The sequence below is a fragment of the Trichomycterus rosablanca genome, chromosome 22 (genome assembly GCF_030014385.1).
Source record: "Trichomycterus rosablanca isolate fTriRos1 chromosome 22, fTriRos1.hap1, whole genome shotgun sequence".
In the NCBI taxonomy this organism is placed as follows: Eukaryota; Metazoa; Chordata; class Actinopteri; order Siluriformes; family Trichomycteridae; genus Trichomycterus; species Trichomycterus rosablanca.
In genome coordinates this window covers 15792686-15812320 of record NC_086009.1, presented here as the reverse complement: position 1 = coordinate 15812320, position 19635 = coordinate 15792686, and the positions used below count along the sequence as shown (strand labels likewise).

The 19635-nt window shown below is 44.0% G+C and overlaps 1 protein-coding gene across 1 annotated transcript in view; it reads right to left on the bottom strand.

Moving 5' to 3' along the window:
- The window catches only part of sdk2a (sidekick cell adhesion molecule 2a), a 75852-nt gene that overhangs the window by 43841 nt on the left and 12376 nt on the right, over window positions 1-19635 (bottom strand). The window contains exons 4-14 of the mRNA XM_063018434.1: window positions 19061-19194; window positions 14765-14876; window positions 14476-14666; window positions 12230-12313; window positions 10665-10859; window positions 10423-10539; window positions 9070-9237; window positions 8871-8973; window positions 5064-5240; window positions 4669-4805; window positions 3130-3277 (exon numbers count right to left, since the gene is read on the bottom strand). Coding sequence (XP_062874504.1) covers window positions 3130-3277; window positions 4669-4805; window positions 5064-5240; window positions 8871-8973; window positions 9070-9237; window positions 10423-10539; window positions 10665-10859; window positions 12230-12313; window positions 14476-14666; window positions 14765-14876; window positions 19061-19194 — 1566 coding nt within the window. The remainder of the gene's footprint in view (window positions 1-3129; window positions 3278-4668; window positions 4806-5063; window positions 5241-8870; window positions 8974-9069; window positions 9238-10422; window positions 10540-10664; window positions 10860-12229; window positions 12314-14475; window positions 14667-14764; window positions 14877-19060; window positions 19195-19635) is intronic.

The window sequence follows — 19635 nt, the reverse complement described above, 5'->3', positions numbered from 1 at the left end:
CCAGGACAAAAGCTGCCGAATCTCTGTGAATGCTGTAACATCGTAGGGAGCAAGTCCTGCACCGTTACGGCCAAAGAACGCACGTTTTCTTGGCACAAAGAGCTAGCCTGCATCGTGAAAGCTTTCTGATAAAAGGATCAGGCTTTTGGCCATATTCTTCTTAACCTGAAAAGCTTTATTGGGTTTGCAGTTCAGCTCTTTGTCTTCCTTGACATGCACTAAGACCTCGGTAAAGACCCCCATCAGTGCCGTTCTGAAGCTTTCAGCGTGAAGACTCTACAGATATGGGGATTGAGTATTTTTGAGTATTTAGTCAGAAGCTGAAAGGAATGGCACTTCACCTTTCCCACAGGGTAAGTGCATTCTCAAGGACGTTTTAGCACTTTTTCACTTTTAGCAAAAAGCACTGATAGGCAGAGTGATCTGATCTGCTAGGTCAACATGAGTTCAAATCTCACAGAGGGAAGGTATTTAGGGTTTTTTCCTTATTGCTTGTGCATGATGTGACTTTCATGTCTGGACGAAGTGCACAGATGGGGTCTGTCGGAAAAACCTAGTGAGCTGCCTTGCTGCCTACCTAGGCAGCCTCCTAAGTAGAGAGGATTCTAATAAGACATAGAACTTACACCGATCAGGCATAACAATAAAACCACCTCCTTGTTTCTACACTCACTGTCCATTTTATCTGCTCCACTTACCATATAGAAGCACTTTGTAGTTCAACAATTACTGACTGTAGTCCATCTGTTTCTCTACATACATGTTCTTCAGTGGTCAGGACCCCCACAGGACCACCCCAGAGCAGGTACTATTTAGGTGGCGGATCATTCTCTGCACTGCAGTGACACTGACATGGTGGTGGTGTGTTAGTGTGTGTTGTGCTGGTACGAGTGGATCAGACACAGCAGCGCTGCTGGAGTTTTTAAATACCGTGTCCACTCACTGTCCACTCTATTAGACACTCCTACCTAGTTGGTCCACCTTGTAGATGTAAAGTCAGAGACGATCGCTCATCTATTGCTGCTGTTTGAGTCGGTCATCTTCTAGACCTTCATCAGTGGTCACAGGACGCTGCACACGGGGCGCTGTTGTCTGGATATTTTTGGTTGGTGGACTATTGTCAGTCCAGCAGTGACAGTGAGGTGTTTAAAAACTCCATCAGCACAACACAGACTAACACACCACCACCATGTCAGTGTCACTGCAGTGCTGAGAATCATTCACCACCTAAATAATACCTGCTCTGTGGTGGTCCTGTGGGGGTCCTGACCACTGAAGAACAGGGTGAAAGGGGACTAACAATGCATGCAGAGAAACAGATGAACTACAGTCAGTAATTGTAGAACTACAAAGTGCTTCTGTGTGTAGAAACAAGGAGGTGGTTTTAATGTTATGGCTGATCGGTGTATAAAGCAGGTTGTTCAGATGCACTACTTAGTATTAAGAATTAAGGCACCTCAGTAGGCAGCACTTGTAAGTATTCGAACAGCATTCTTCTCGGAAGCGCGCTTAGAATTATCTATGCAGAGAGATCACTAGGTTTTCGGACAGACCCAATGACTCTATTCTAAGAATCCACCACTGGCTGGTGGAAAGAAGCATCTAAGGTCTAAACCAAAGTCAAAGGGGGCAAACGCTCCCCTGTGGCTCCCCTCAGGCACCGCAGGGGTGGCGCAAGCGGCAGGGAAATTACAATCTGGAACTGAAAATGAAAAATGCATTAAGAAAAGAAAAGAAAATTGGTGCCATTGATTTTAATAAAAGCATTGCATTTATGGACAGTATGCACCGAAGCAAGGTCGTGTGTTAAAATGACACTCCGTCAGCAAAGATGTAATCATGTGTTGATGGAAATGCAGTCGTTTGTCAAAAAAATAAATAGATAAATAAATAACTCGCACGCACACAAAGTTCGGGATGTCATTCGGGAGCAGTAATATACGATGCGGCTGAGGCGCTCGAGTGGCACGGCAGTAAAACACACCAGCCCAGGAGTAAAACTGTGCCAAATCGAACGTAAAGAATATAGAATGAAGCTGAAAGAAAAAAATACACTGTATGGCTGAAAGTATGTGGACACCACACCAAATGATTGAGTCTAACCTGGCTTTTGTACTTCATGGCAGTTATAGACTAGCGGTTAAGGTACTAGACTAGTAAGCCCCAACAAACCCCACCACTGTTGGGTTCCCACTGTTGAGCCCTTGAGCAAGGCCCTTAACTCTGAATTACTTAGACTGTATAGTGTAAGTTGCTTTGGATAAAAGCCTCTACTTCCATGGTCTTAAAACCAAGCAGCCCCAAAACATTATAGAGCCTCCACTCTATTAAACAGGTGGCCCATTCTCAGTACAGCCCTCATCCTGTTTCTATTTCCATCTTTTTTCTCAAGTAATTTGCTATTAGGAAGGTAGAATCTACAGTAGATTTGGATATATAGTGACCATAAAATGCATCAATCTACTCTCAGTGTCTAACGTTTATCACTGAGGGGGTATTTGCCTCACCAACCATCCTCCTGAGAGTCTGTGAGGACAAAATACTGTGAAGAGGGTAAATTACCCTATTTTAAACTCTTTTGGTTTTACACTGCTGGATTATTGCCCAACGACAAGATATCATAGCCTGAACACATACTGGGTCTGTTGTCTCTGGGTCTGTCCGAAAACCTAGTGATCTCTCTACATAGACACATTTTACATCATCCTACACTCTCCCGAGAAGAAGTCTGTCTCAATTCTTAGATACCTTATAATGCTGCCTACTGAGGTGCCTTAAATCTAAGTGATAATCTGACTGAATAACAAGGGAGCATCAGATGCTTCCTTAGTGATGAAGGCAATCCCAGCATTCTTGAGTTCTTTTCAAATGCAAATAAATTCTTACTGGTTTGTAATTTGTATAAAAGGTGTACAAGTATCAAGGCAGCTCACTTGGTTTTCGGACAGACCCTCCGTATCATTTGTGCACTCTCTGAACTTCCACGTTGACAAATGAGCAAGAAAATCTGACATTTGCTCCAAGTCGCTGCATGTACATGACGTGAATGAAAGATTTCTGATTAATTCCGGTGTGTCAAGAAGACGGTCCAGCGAGCTCATCAACAGTGCAAACATGTGTTTGGCTCACCTCTCGGTCTCCCTGCTGAACTGACCCTTGCCCACGTCGTTGACGGCACAAAGGCGGAACTGGTAGGAGCGTGCAGGAATAAGGCCTCCCACCATTATGCTAGTCGCCTCCGGATCTATGCTGGCCAGGAGCACCGTCCATGGGGCATCTGAACCAGACAGAGTAGCAGGGGTTATTGACACAACAGGAAACAGCAAATCAAATTACATTATTATCATCTATGTGGCTAGAATGTGAGTAAAACTGCTGAATTTTAACAAAGACTGAGACCCAGCAACCTCAAACCAAAGCACTACTGGAATTGGAGCGATATAAAATAAATATACTGATCAGCTATAACATTAAAACCACCTCCTTGTTTCTACACTCACTGTCCATTTTATCAGCTCCACTTATCATATAGGAGCACTTTGTAGTTCTACAATTACTGACTGTAGTCCATCTGTTTCTCTGAATGCTTTTTTAACCTGCTTTCACCCTGTTCTTCAATAGTCAGGACCCTCCACAGGACCACCACAGAGCAGGTATTATTTAGGTGGTGGATGATTATCAGCACTGCAGTGACACTTACATGGTGGTGGTGTGTTAGTGTGTGTTGTGCTGGTATGAGTGGATAAGACACAGCAGCGCTGCTGGAGTATTTAAAGACCGTGTCCACTCACTGTCCACTCTATTAGACACTCCTACCTAGTTGGTCCACCTTGTAGATGTAAAGTCAGAGACGATCGCTCATCTATTGCTGCTGTTTGAGTTGGTCATCTTCTAGACCTTCATCAGTGGTCACAGGACGCTGCCCACGGGGCGCTGTTGGCTGGATATTTTTGGTTGGTGGACTATTCTCAGTCCAGCAGTGACAGTGAGGTGTTTAAAAACTCCATCAGCGCTGCTGTGTCTGATCCACTCATACCAGCACAACACACACTAACACACCACCACCATGTCAGTGTCACTGCAGTGCTGATAATCATCCACCACCTAAATAATACCTGCTCTGTGGTGGTCCTGTGGGGGTCCTGACCACTGAAGAACAGCATGAACGGGGGATAACAAAGCATGCAGAGAAACATATGGACTACAGTCAGTAATTGTAGAACTACAAAGTGCTTCTATATGGTAAGTGGAGCTGATAAAATGTTAATTAATTAATTAATTAATTATATTTCAATTTGTATTGTGTTTTGATGCATCGTTTGTGTTGATTTACACTAAAGAAATTCCTCGGATGTTGCTTTAATACAAAAAGTCACATTATTAGTTTTGTTCATGTTAAGCATCGTTCATACGACCCGAGTTGCTTTTACCACGTCATATCAAACAGTTCGTCTCATTGGAGGCACTGGAAGGTCAGCGACAAAGCACTAAGATCGTGAGCCCAGTGCGGCAATAAGCTAAGCAGCACCACCACACCCCATAGGAAACAACGGCAAAAGCGGTTTTACCGCTTCTCATGTGAATGCGCCCTTAGCAAAACTGAGAATTGTACATGTACATGTTTACGCTACAAGACTTGGAGAGAAACGTTTAAACGGATTCACTTACTGTTCTCTGACACCTCCAGAATGTAGCGGATGAGGGGGCTGTTACCGTCGAAGGCCTGCGCCCACGTCAGATTGATGGAGCGCTTCTCGGTGAAGCTGTACCTGGCGACGGGGTTCTCCGGTGCATGAGGAAGCTGCCTGCGAGGAGACGACATCCGAGACGAACGAAATTAAACAAGCCTCTCTGGTAGTGACACTTTCGCGGAGTCCAATTACCTACAGTTTCAATATTTACCGGATGGATAGAGCCAAATCTTTCTCAGCAAATATTTACCGAAAGAGTTAGAGAGATTGAAAAAGTACAAAAATCTTTTATGTAAGGATGAGAAGAAAGGATATAAAAATAGCTGAGCACAGGAGCTGCATCAGGAAGGAAGGAAGAAGGGGACTCCAGACCTGACTCTGAGGTGGGCGCTGCGTGAGTCGTTGCCCCCCACAGAGGTCACTCTGCAGGTGTAGGTGCCGATGTCTCCGGACCAGGTTTGGGCGACGTGCAGGGTGCCGTTAGGGTCCACGCGTAGCCTCGGGCTCGAATTCACATCAATGGCTAGACCTCCTTTCTCCCACACGTGCCTGAGGTACACAACAGGAGTAAACAAATCACTTTATTTTTAAATGTCTGTTTAAAAACCTTGTGATCTCTCTACATAGACGCATCCCCGTCATCCTACACACTCCTGAGAAATAGCCTCACTCATTCATTCACTCACTTATTCATTCATTCACTCATTCATTCACTCATTCATTCACTCACTTATTCATTCACTCACTCACTTATTCATTCATTCACTCATTCATTCACTCACTTATTCATTCATTCACTCACTCACTTATTCATTCATTCACTCACGTATTCACTCACTCATTCATTCACTCACTTATTCATTCATTCACTCACTCACTTATTCATTCATTCATTCACTCATTCACTCACTTATTCACTCACTCATTCATTCACTCACTTATTCATTCACTCACTCACTTATTCATTCATTCACTCATTCACTCACGTATTCATTCATTCATTCACTCATTCACTCACTTATTCACTCACTCATTCATTCACTCACTTATTCACTCACTCACTCACTTATTCATTCATTCACTCATTCACTCACTCATTCATTCACTCACTTATTCATTCACTCATTCATTCACTCACTTATTCATTCATTCACTCATTCACTCACGTATTAATTCATTCATTCACTCATTCACTCACTTATTCACTCACTCATTCATTCACTCACTTATTCATTCACTCACTCATTCACTCACTTATTCATTCACTCATTCACTCACTCATTCATTCACTCATTCATTCACTCATTCATTCACTCACTCATTTACTCACTCATTCACTCACTCACTCATTTACTAACTCATTCATTCACTCACTTATTCATTCACTCATTCACTCACTCATTCACTCATTTACTCACTTATTCACTCACTCATTCACTTATTTATTTACTCACTCATTCACTCACTCATTCATTTACTCTCACTCACTGATTCATTTACTCATTCAATCATTCATTCCCGCACTCATTCACTCACTCACTCATTTACTAATTCATTTACTCATTCATTCACTCACTCATTTATTTACTCCCCCATTTACTCATTCATTTACTCACTCAGTCATTCATTCATTCACTCTCATTCACTCACTCACTCATTCATTCACTCATTCATTCACTCACTTATTCACTCACTCACTCATTCATTTACTCACTCACTCAGTCATTCATTCATTCACTCATTTACTAATTAATTTACTCATTCATTCACTTATTCATTCACTCCCTCATTCACTCCCTCATTCACTCCCTCATTCACTCCCTCATTCATTTACTCACTCACTCATTCATTTACTCTCATTCACTCTCATTCATTCACTTATTCACTCACTCATTCATTCACTCACCCATTTACTCACTCATTCACTCACTCATTCACTTACTCACTGTCATTCATTCACTCTCATTTACTCACTCACTCACAATCCTTTACCCACTATCTTAATGATTCACTCATTACTGACTCATTCATCCACTCGTTTGCTTACAATCTCTTGCGTTCTTACTGATTTTTTTCAACCCATCTCTTACTCAATTACTCACCCGCTCATGTATTTACTCTCTCTCATTCATTCACTCGCAATCTCTTAATCATTCATGCACTTAATGATGTAATTAACTACTCACTCACTTAGTCCCTCAACCTACCTTCTCACTTACTCTCTTACTGATTCATGCAATCACTCACCTACTCACTCACTTACACACTCCTCACTCAGTCATTCACAATCTCTTTCAATCACTCATTCATTTAATGATTTATTTAACCCCTTACTCACCCAATCACTCATTCATGCACACATACATTTACACCATCATTCAGTCATTTACTCTATTTGTCGCTTACTTTACATGAACCCCTCACTCTTACTATTTCACTCACTCACTTTCACTTATTTACTTTCACTCACAATCTCTCTCTAAATCACATATTACTCTCACTCTTATGATTTATTCACTCACTCACTCTCACTTATTCACTTAGTTACTCACTCATTTACTGTCACTCACTCAGGAACACACATTCATTCACAATCTCTCTCTGAATCACTTATTATTCTCACTCTCTTATGATTTATTCACCCACTCACTCACTCGACTTTATTTACTAAGCAAGGGATCCATATTTTTTCTCGTAAAAAACCTCTTGTACGTGTTTTAAGCTGACTACTGATGTTGTGATGATTCAGCTTGTGGCTGTCTGGTTTGCACCGATCAGCCATAACATTAAAACCACCTCCTTGTTTCTACACTCACTGTTCATTTTATCAGCTCCATTTACCATATAGAAGCACTTTATAGTTCTACAATTACTGACTGTAGTCCATCTGTTTCTCTACATACCATCTTAACCTGCTTTCACCCTGTTCTTTAGTGGTCAGGAGCCCCACAGGACCACTACAGAGTAGGTATTATTTAGGTGGTGGATCATTCTCAGCACTGCAGTGACACTGACATGGTGGTGGTGTGTTAGTGTGTGTTGTGCTGGTATGAGTGGATCGGTAGTTTTTAAATACCGTGTCCACTCACTGTCCACTCTATTAGACACTCCTACCTAATTGGTCTACCTTGTAGATGTAAAGTCAGAGATGATCGCTCATCTATTGCTGCTGTTTGAGTCAGTCATCATCTAGACCTTCATCATTGGTCACAGGACGCTGTCCACGATGCGCTGTTGGCTGGATATTTTTGGTTGGTGGACTATTCTCAGTCCAGCAGTGACAGTGAGGTGTTTAAAAACTCCAGCAGCGCTGCTGTGTCTGATCCACTCATACCAGCACAACACACACTAACACACCACCACCATGTCAGTGTCACTGCAGTGCTGATAATCATCCACCACCGAAATAATACCTGCTCTGTAGTGGTTCTGGGAGAGTCCTGACCATTGAAGAACAGCATGAAAGGGGGCTAACAAAGCATGCAGAGAAACAGATGGACTACAGTCAGTAATTGTAGAACTACAAAGTGCTCCTATATGGTAAGTGAAGCTGATAAAATGGACAGTGAGGAGGTGGTTTTAATGTTATGGCTGATCGGTGTATACCGTCACAGTGCTGTAAGTCGCTTTGGATAAAGGCGCCTGGATAATTTTGACTAAGCGATTACTAACCGAATTGCCGTAGGATTGCTAGGACCACCTTATAGTGCGAATTAATCAGTGAACGTGAGGCAAACGTTAAATCGCTAAACATAAAACATACATTTTGAACCTCACAGCCGCTTCACGGCCAAATTAGGTACGGCCTTAAGTATAAACAACACAGACACACTTTACATGTTTGGGAACGCACACACACACACTCTTTAATTGCAGCTGCACTGGTTTCCTTGTTTAATCTCCAGTGTCTGCTGTTTAATTAAAGTTTGACTCTAAGTTATTGCTCTGTTTACATATTCATCTGTTTCACTCGATCAAATCCATCAGCAGGTGACAGCTAAATCAACTTTTTACGAGACAGAAGGCAATAAAGAAGTGGCAGGACTGAGTGAGTTCCAGTTAATCAGAGATGAAAGGATGAGGGAGAGACAGGCAGACAGATGGACCCAATGAAACGATGGGCTTGTTATAAGCGAATCACGGCTTTAGGAAGGAGCAGACTAAAGTCGGTAGTGCTACCTGACGGTGACGCTGGCGTCATGGGTCACGCCGCAGGTCATGGTGGCCTTGGTGCCTTTGATCACGCTCTGGTCCTGAGGAGGACTGGTGATCCGGGTACGAGCTGGACACACACACATATACAATAACATCTACATTACTTCGACAATCAGGGAGAATCGATTCATTCCCTCTGAAATGAAGAATCTGATTCATTTACCCCACACCAGCAGGTTGGCGGAAGCCTCGTCAATGCCGCGGGAGTTGCTTGCCATGCAGGTGTAAGTTCCAGCATCGGACAGGTGGACGGGACTGACCAACAAGCTGCCGGACTCCAGCAGGGTGAAGCGGGGCAGCTGCACTGAGCCACTAGCTAGCACGCGCTCACCTGTATAGCCAAACAAAAAAAAACCAAAATATAATTAATTAATAAAAATGGTAACAATCTGGTCCCACTGTGGTTTACAAGATGTAACATAAAGCCTCCACATGGGGGTGTCATTTGTGCCTGTTTGTGCCTAAATTCGTTTATTTAATTATTATTATTTTTCACTGCGACCATTTTTTATGGACTTACAGCATCACATCTGCAGACATACACTATAGATCCAAAAGTATGTGGACGCCAGATTATGCGATTTATGACATTCCATTCCAAAATACTAGACGTTAATATCACAGCATCCACGTTTCTGGAAAGGCTTTCCACAAGATATTCGAGAGTGTCAGTGGGAATTTGTGACCAGGTAAAAGAGCATTTTCGAGGTCAGGCACTGATGCTGGACGAGAAGGCCTGGCTCGCAAAATTGACGTTCCAATTGATTCCAATAGTGTGCAGTAGGGCTGCTCCACACCAGACCTTGCCTAAACTAAGCTATCAGCCATGTCTGGGGGTCAGAAGGTCAGATAGAGATGCCCAGGTGGCACAGCGGGACAATCCACAGGCACACCAGCGCTGAGATTCTGAGCTCCTGGGTCCGAATCTCGGCTGGGCGCCCACAAGCGGGCAAAATTGGCCTCCGGTCTGCTAGGTGGGAAAAGACCGGACTAAGGGGTGGGGTTATCAATGCTGTGTAAGGATCGTGGTTGCCCAGGTCACATGTACAGAAAGATCGGGGCGTGGCTCAAATCCACAGAAGCATGGGAGAATAAGAAGGGATTAGTGGACTGTGCACACATCGGAGGGAGGGTGTGTCAGGCGAATATACACCCTCCTTGGGCACTGTCGGCGTCCCCAGCAGCTGATTGGCTATGCTGAATTGGGAGAAAAAGGGGGACTATCCATACACATTGCTGCCCTCTGAGACAATCCACCGCTAGCTGGTGTAAAAGAAGAGGCCGACGAGTGCTATGTGTCAAAGAAGACAGTTCTGTCCTTGGTGGTGGTACAAGGGGCAGAGAAATTCCTAGACTAGCAAAAAAAAAAGAAAAAACCCTATAAATGGGACAAAAGACATCGTTTCTGTTTACAGATCAGAGTCACAAAGGTTTTGTGATAGATAACGTCTTTATTGTTCAGACCACGCTCGGGCAGGCGGAGGAGTGCGAGGGAGATGACTGATTAACGTCTGACCTTTCTGCCATGTGATGGCGGGCCGCGGTGCCCCCGATGTCTCGCAGTGCAGGATGACGGATGTACCGTCGATCACGGAGCTGTCCGTCGGGCCGGCGGTGATGTTGGGTGCGATGCCTGGGACAGACGCAGAAGATTAGTGAGATAGATAACACACACACACACACACACACACACACACACACACACACACACACACGGTATATAAAGCGAGACATGAACAACAAAGAACAAAGACGCACTAGTAACAGCCAGGTAGGTGTTGGTCTGAATCTCCCCTGCCAGGTTCCGAGCGAAGCACTGGAACATCCCGGTGTCGTCGGGGAGAAGGCCGTTGATTTGCAGACTGCCGCCCACCAGGACCCTGTAGCGTGGGGTCTTCGCTGTGTTGATAGGAACCGCATCCTTATACCAGATGATATCTGGCTGAGGAACACCTGAATAAAGAGGGGGACGTGTTAGACATTCCTACTACATACATGGGACTGCAATATTCAATTTACTAAAGCTGCAGCTCATCCGGGAATTTTGGAGTGCTTGTGGGAATTTGTACCCGTTTGCTTTTTTTTTTTTTTTTTTTTTTTTTTTTTAAATTATCTATTTTTTCCCACTTTTTTCCCCCAATTTTTATCCCCATTCTAGTCATATCCAATTACCCTGATTATGTCCTCTATACTGGTTCAACCCCTTGCCGCTGACTGAGGACGCCACTCAACCGAATTGCGCCCCCTCCGGCACGCAATCGGTACAGACTTGCATTTTACACCCGCACGAGCCGAGTTCATACACCGAGAGACACTGCGCACGGAGGGTCACACTCCCCTCAATGTTATTCCTCAGCCCTGTGCAGGCGCCATCAGTCAACCAGCAGGGGCCGCAGTTGCACCAGTTATGAGAACCAATGCTCCGACACTACCCGCTAAACCCATGAACAACAGCCAAACGTTGTTCATACTGCCGCCCAACCCAGTCGGAAAGGTAGAGCTGAGTTTCGATACGATGTGTCTAGAAACCCAACTCTGGTGCACTAGCGTACTTTACCGCTGCGCCACCTGAGCTACCTGTTTGCTTTTAATAAAAAGAGCATCTGTGTGGCTTGCACGGACGTTCCAGGTCATCCCAAAGTTGTTCACTGGGGTTGGGGTCAAGGCTGGACACTGGATCCTGCACAGAGCCTTGACCCCAACCCCACTGAACAACTTTGGGATGACCTGGAACATCGACTGCACAAGACCCGTACAAGCACGGCTTCAATTTCATTTAATGGGTGTCTGAACCACCTTATCTCGAGAATTAGAAGGAGTGTCCACATACTTTTGTCCATACTGTATCAGGCATATAATTTATACGGAATGGTGGTACCACTAGGCAGCTTTGGGCTGTCAATTAAAAGGTTAAATGTTCGAATCCCAGCTCTGCCATGTAGCCACTGTTGGGCCCTTGAGCAAGGTCCTTTGTATATACGACATATAAAGGCATTCTACTCTATGGACAAAAGTATTGGGACACCCCTTTTAATGATTGAATTCATGTGTTTTAAGGACAGCAGTTGCTAAAAGGTGTAATAAATCAGTTATATAAAGGAAACGAAAGGCTTCTAATTTTGCAGCAACAGTTTAGGGAGGGCTGTTTCCTGTTCCAGCATGAGTGCCCCCCCCCCCCATGCACAAAACAAGCTTTTTTTGAATCATTTTTTGAATCATAATGCTGTTGTAGAGGCCAGCTTTTTTATCTCAGGTTTCTCGACAGGGTCACATTAGCATCCAGCCCCGAGTGTGTATAAACGCCCCCCCTACCATACACTCACCACGGGCCTGGCACAGGATGTCCACCACCTTTTCCATTTCAGCAGTGATGTGTCTTTCCGGCTCCTTCACAAACTGAGGGTGTTCTGTACAGAGCAGCCAAATAACGTTTAAGTTAGTTAACACAATGAATAAAAAACAACTACAGCACTGTGTCTATACATACTATGAGGGGATCTTCAAAACGTTTCTGCACTTTTATATTTTGGTTGGAAACGGGGAGAGTGGGAGCAGTAGTAATTGGTGTCTGAGAGACTGAGAGAGAGCTCATAGTCCGATCTGATTTTCACCTTTTTGGACGCTCAAGTAAGCTTTGAGGGGAAGAAGATTTTCATGTGATGATGATGTGAAAGCAGCGCTGCATCAGTGGCTACGCGCTCAACCAAAAACATTTTTTGCTGATGGCATTAAAAAGTTGGTACGACGCTAGGGAAAATGTATCGAAGGGTGACTATGTAGAAAAGTGATGTCCTTTGTTTTTACATTTACCAGATGCTTTTACCCAAAGCGATTTACAGTTGTGACAGTATACAATCTAAGCAATTGAGGGTTAAGGACCTTGCTCAAGGGCCCAACAGTGGCAACCTGGCAGTGAGGAGGCTTGAACCGGCAACCTTCTGATTACTGGACCAGTACGCTTAACCACTAGGCTACAGCTGCCCTATATGTTTTTGAAATTCTTAATAAATAGAGGTTAAAAAAAGTGAGGAAACTTTTTGAAGAACCCCTGTATATAGCTAACTTTTAGAGATCTATGTTGAATGCATCCTCATTATTTTATACATATTTTTTATACATATTAGCCAGACACAAACTCCCTCCAACGTGTGCACAGTCAACCAATCCCTACTAATTCTCCCATACTTCAGAGGAGAGCCACGTCCCCATCTCTGCACTCCTTCACTTTCTGTACAGGTGCCACCCCTTAGTCCGGTTATTCCCACCCAGCAGACTGGAAGCCAATTGTGCCTGCTAGAGGGCGCCCAGCTGACCGGTAGTAGAGCCGAGATTCGAACCCGGGAGCTCAGTATCTGATTATCCCGCTGCACCACCTGGGCGCCTTGCATCCGCATTACTGTTTGTGAACTGATGCGACAGGATTTTAAACCCATTTTGCTTCAGAATTGCACTCTGGTTACCATCCTTATAGACCCCCTTTTAGTGGCAGTACAATACAATACAGCGATCAATACGAAACAGTAAAACTCTGTCCAGTGACTCATGGTTATGGACTGCACATTATTAAATTGCTAAAACACTGTCCTACAGTCTCCAGAGCTACAATTTAATGGCCACAAGAACGACAAAAACCCTCACGTTGTTCGGTAAGGTACGTTAGCCGGCCTATAAATCCGATCACAAGAATATTAGCACTGGAAAAATGTCAGGATACACCAAAATAAGAGGTGACTTCTTTGTATATTTTACCCAGCCATACTGGAGCTTTTAATAATTTATTTATCGATTCTAAAGTTGCAGCCTCAGTGTTATTCCAGTAAAGTTTGGCACAATAAACTGACTGTGTGTATATATATTCTGCCAGCAAAATGCATTAATATTTAATAAATAACATGACTTATTTATAACAAGTCCACTTGCTGTGGAGATTGGCAGGGGACATGGTTACAGAATCATGTCTTTCTGCCTTGCCATTTTAAAAAGAGCCGAAATTGACACATGCCCCCTCCGACACGTGAGCAGTTGCCGACTGCATCTTTTCACCTGCACGAGGCGAGTTCATATGTGGACAAGCTTTGTGTACAGAGAGCCACACCCTGATTAAAATATGGGGTGTCTATTAGACTGATGGAGTGATTCGTAACTAAACTCACTCACTCACTTTCTTAACCGCTTATCCAATCAGGGTCGCGGGGAAGGGGGGGGGGGGGGGTTGCTGGAGCCTATCCCAGCTTTTCAATGGGCGCAAGGCACACAGTAACACCCTGGATGGGGCGCCAGTCCATCACAGGGCAGACACGCATACACACACACTTATTCACCTATAGGTGACACTCTATTCAGTGTCTCCAGTTAACCTGACTGCATGTTTTTGGACTGTGGGAGGAAACCGGAGCTCCCGGAGGAAACCCACACAGACACAGGGAGAACATGCAAACTCACCACCTGGGGATCAAACCCAGGACCTTCTTCCTGTGAGGCGACAGTGCTACCAGCTTAGCCACCGTGCCGCCCTCATAGCCAAACTAACCAATCAAACGCAGGAGTATTTCTTTCGTAAATGACTTACCAAGTACATGCAGATGTGCTCCAGCAGTAACAGCTGGAACGCTGCTGCTGCGCAGAGAGGCCTCGCACTCGTAATACCCACTGTCACCGACAACCGGCCCGCTGATCGTCAACCGCCGACCGAAGTCCCTCAGACCTCGATTGACCACCACGCCGTTCTTACGCCACGTGATGCTGAGCTTAATGAGGGGTCTGGAAACAGAGAAGAAGAACCAGAACTGACTGAACTGACTGATAACAAGGATGTAAGCCAGTGAAACGATCACATGTGGATTGAGACGCGAACGAACCTTGCGTTGGCCACACATTCCAGGGTGACTTCGAACGTCCCGACCATCACGCTGGTGTTCCTGGGTGGGACGATGATGGTGGGAGCAATGGGGTCTGCAGGCCCGCCCACATCTGACAAGAGAAAAAGAGGAAATGAAGAGAGAGAAAAAATGCGTTGTTGTGTGCTCTAATCTCCAAATCCTGATCTGCACACCTTGGTGTTCTGACTATTACTATCATTTTCTCCAATAACAGTCCATATGCGACTATTAGGCTATTGTGCACATAATTGGCATCACTCCTGACCCTTCTTTGTGCTGTGCCAATAAAGCAAACTCTTTGCCTCCATGCTTGCACGGTAATACCATCATTACAATGCTGTGCTGTTGAATGAAGCCTGATTGAGAGGTGCAGACACACTGATTAAATGCACCACACTCACTCACCGGCTCTAACAAGGCACTGGCCCAGGTATCGATCCCCTGCCACACTTTATCTGCCCCTCCTTCCTCTGTCAAGCAGGTGGGTCTCGTTCTGCCTCTCTTTGTCACTCTGCATCGTGTCTTTCATGAATTTGCCCATGCGTCACGGTGGCTATTGTAGATGGGGGCTGATTTTTTACATGGCTGCTTAATCACTCTGTCAGTGGGGCTGGGCATGAGCGACCGGATCAACCGCCGAGTCACACTGGAGCAGTTCGAGAATCGGGGATTATTGACAGGGAGTAAAACTCAGTTTGCTGAAGTCGACAAGGATCGATAGATGGACACTAGACGGCACAGGAGCCACGTTTTTAATATGTTTGGGTCATTTTTTTTTTTTTTTCCTACAATTATCCTAAATTGGGTGGCTGGATGTTCTAAAAAGCTGAGACAGTCAATTGTTTTCTTATACTGCCCTTCATAATGCGCCATACGTTTTCAATAAGAGATAGGACTGATCTGGACTGCAGGCAGGCCAGTCCAGCACTTGCGCTCCCTTGCTACGAAGTCTTGTAGCTGTAACTCATGCAGAATTGCTGGATCAAGCACAGACATCCCTGAAAAAAGACTATATGGCGGCATAAGTTGCTCCAAAATGCTTATATACCCCTCGGCATTAGCCGTGCCTATACAGATGTGCAAGATAGCAACAGAACAGGCGGCACAGTGGCTTGGTGGGTAGCACTGTCGCCTCACAGCGAGAAGGTCCTGGGTTCGATCCCCAGGTGGGGCGGTCCGGGTCCTTTCTGTGCAGAGTTTGCATGTTCTCCCCGTGTCTGTGTGGGTTTCCTCCGGGAGCTCCGGTTTCCTCCCACAGTCCAAAAACATGCAGTCAGGTTAATTGGAGACACTGGACAATGGACAGACGCCCCGTCCAGGGTGTTACTGTGTGCCTTGTGCCCATTGAAAAGTTGGGATAGGCTCCAGCACCAGCGCGACACTAATTGGATAGGCGGTTAAGAAAGTGAGTGAGTGAGTTATAGCCTAGCGGTTAAGTAGGTTGCCAGGTTGCCACTGTTGGGCCCTTGAGCAAGGCCTCAATTGCTTGGACTGTATACTGTAATTCACTTTGGAAAAGTGTCTGTTAAATTGTAAAAGGTGCAAAACCTGAGTCTAGAGAAGTCCAGTCATTCCTGGATGTTGTTGACATATAGTTTTTTTTAAAGGTTAAAGACTGTAGATTAGTAAATCCCTACATTTCTTGCAGCTGTGTTAATAAACATTGTTCAAGTATCCTATTGTCGCAGAGTATCGAACCTCGATCCATCCTTGCTCATAAGACTGAGCTTTTGTTAACGCTCTTTAGCATTCTTTTTAAATTTAGCTTTTATCTTCATGTTTTATCAGCATTTAATTCTAGTAAAGGTCACAGCCAAGGCCTTGGCCATCCCCTGCACTCAGACATAGCCAATCATGTCTGTAGAAGACGACTAAATGACCCATTTTTTTGGCAGTTTACACACTGTCCCAGCATTTTTTGAGATGGGTTTGTAGTAATACCACAACAGGTGTTTTACTAATTTATCAAACAGCACTACGCAGGCTGGAAGACTAGCCTGTAATTAAAATGTGTTTGAAAAAAAAGGATCACAGGGCATTTTTTATCACCTTAAAATAAGGCATGTATGGCATGAAAATGACTTCACATATAATAAAGTCTGGCAGAGTCATGTGCCAGGGGGAATTAGTGACAGTTTGCAAAGAACAAACAGATGGTAGGACATAACACATGCAATTATGACATATATTTTTAAACACACATTCCCTGTTTGCAGTGCTGAAAAGGAGGGGTTTGGGGAATCGATTGGAGCGCTCTAGCCATGTGGTAGCGCCAACCCAAGAGCTCTGCGGCGGAGTTGAAATCCCGTGCTTCCGTGAAGAATGGCACAAATAAAAGATGAGATCTGCAGCGTTGCGTCGTCAGTGGGGAAACCAAACTACACAGCCTCTGAATACACCGAAACAACCACTTTCGGTGACATTTCTGGGTGTTGTTGATGAATGACTTCTGCTTTATGTAGTGAAATTTTAATTTACAATTCTAAAAGCAATGAAAAACTATTAACTGCCAAGAATATGCGCTTACTATAACGAGTCCATTGCCGTCCTCCACTTCCTTCTGCAGCAGGAACGCAAATCGACACGCTGTGGGCCTAAGTGGACTACAAATCCCGAGAACTTTAGCAGCGTTCATCAGCGCTAACACACTACCAAGCCGGATTATACTTAATTGGTAACGAGGATGGCCAGTGTTGCATTCCATACTTCACTTGTGACAAAGCTCTTTATCCAGTAAAGCATATTTACTTATATCAGTGATTCCTGCAATCATATCTGCTTTGTTTGAAACTTTGCTTAGGGAACCAATTTCCTTTCAGCTCTTTCAATTTTACAAACTTTTCCTGTGACTCAGGGTTGACAGAGAAGCGTCGAGTTGTGATGGCATATCAGTACATGGTGGATTGAGTAGCTGCCGTGCTAAAGTCATAGTTACACTTACTGCCATCTCCTTTTCTAGTTTCAGCAATGTTCACTTGCTGGCTAATATATCCCACCCACTAACAGGTGCTGTGATGAAGAGATAATCAGTGTTATTCACTTCACCTGTCACCTGACAGAGATCAGTGTAGTATACATTGTAAAGATAGTCATGTAGTGTGCACTATACAGAGATCAGTGTAGTATACATTGTAAAGATAGTCATGTAGTGTGCACTATACAGAGATCAGTGTAGTATACATTGTAAAGATAGTCATGTAGTGTGCACTATACAGAGATCAGTGTAGTATACATTGTAAAGATAGTCATGTAGTGTGCACTATACAGAGATCAGTGTAGTATACATTGTAAAGATAGTCATGTAGTGTGCACTATACAGAGATCAGTGTAGTATACATTGTAAAGATAGTCATGTAGTGTGCACTATACAGAGAATAGTGTAGTATACATTGTAAAGATAGTCATGTAGTGTGCACTATACAGAGATCAGTGTAGTATACATTGTAAAGATAGTCATGTAGTGTGCACTATACAGAGATCAGTGTAGTATACATTGTAAAGATAGTCATGTAGTGTGCACTATACAGAGATCAGTGTAGTATATATTGTAAAGATAGTCATGTAGTGTGCACTATACAGAGATCAGTGTAGTATACATTGTAAAGATAGTCATGTAGTGTGCACTATACAGAGATCAGTGTAGTATACATTGTAAAGATAGTCATGTAGTGTGCACTATACAGAGATCAGTGTAGTATACATTGTAAAGATAGTCATGTAGTGTGCACTATACAGAGATCAGTGTAGTATATATTGTAAAGATAGTCATGTAGTGTGCACTATACAGAGAATAGTGTAGTATACATTGTAAAGATAGTCATGTAGTGTGCACTATACAGAGATCAGTGTAGTATACATTGTAAAGATAGTCATGTAATGTGCACTATACAGAGAATAGTGTAGTATACATTGTAAAGATAGTCATGTAGTGTGCACTATACAGAGATCAGTGTAGTATACATTGTAAAGATAGTCATGTAGTGTGCACTATACAGAGATCAGTGTAGTATACATTGTAAAGATAGTCATGTAGTGTGCACTATACAGAGATCAGTGTAGTATACATTGTAAAGATAGTCATGTAGTGTGCACTATACAGAGATCAGTGTAGTATACATTGTAAAGATAGTCATGTAGTGTGCACTATACAGAGATCAGTGTAGTATACATTGTAAAGATAGTCATGTAGTGTGCACTATACAGAGATTAGTGTAGAGCGCACTAGACTTCACTCAGCAGTGATACACTGCTCTGTTGTCCTGTTGTGATACTCACTCTCCACATTGAGAATAACTGGCTGGCTGGTTTTGTTCTCTCCGTTCTTGTCATTAACAGCCTGGGCATAATAGCGACCAGCGTCTGGTGCCACTGTAGACAAGATGACCAGCGTGTTGTCTAAAGCGAGAGCTCTGAAAAACAAAAATGACCTTTAATAGAGCTCACTCCACACCACACAGTTACCGCCCAACACACACACACACACAAACACAAACAGTCCTGTTTGCTGCATTAGTAATGATGCTTGAACGGAGCGCCCGGAGAGGACAAGTGTTTTGGGAACGTGTGCACTTAAATGAAAGGCGACACCCCGAGCGAAGTGAGATTAGATGCCGCCTTGCTGTCAGTGACTGCCCGATCATCGGCGGGCTCAGCCGACTCATGTGCAATTAGAATAAGGGCTCTTGTGGAGCATGCCGCCAGCATGACAGTGGAATATCAATGCATCGGAAAGTCACGGCCAATGAGCAGTAAACAAATTGTACACTGTCAGGGGCTCTTAGTGTCAGAGACGGGTGACAGTGCCATGCTGGCGTGCTCAGGCTGCCAAAAAAATCTGCCAAGTTGAAACT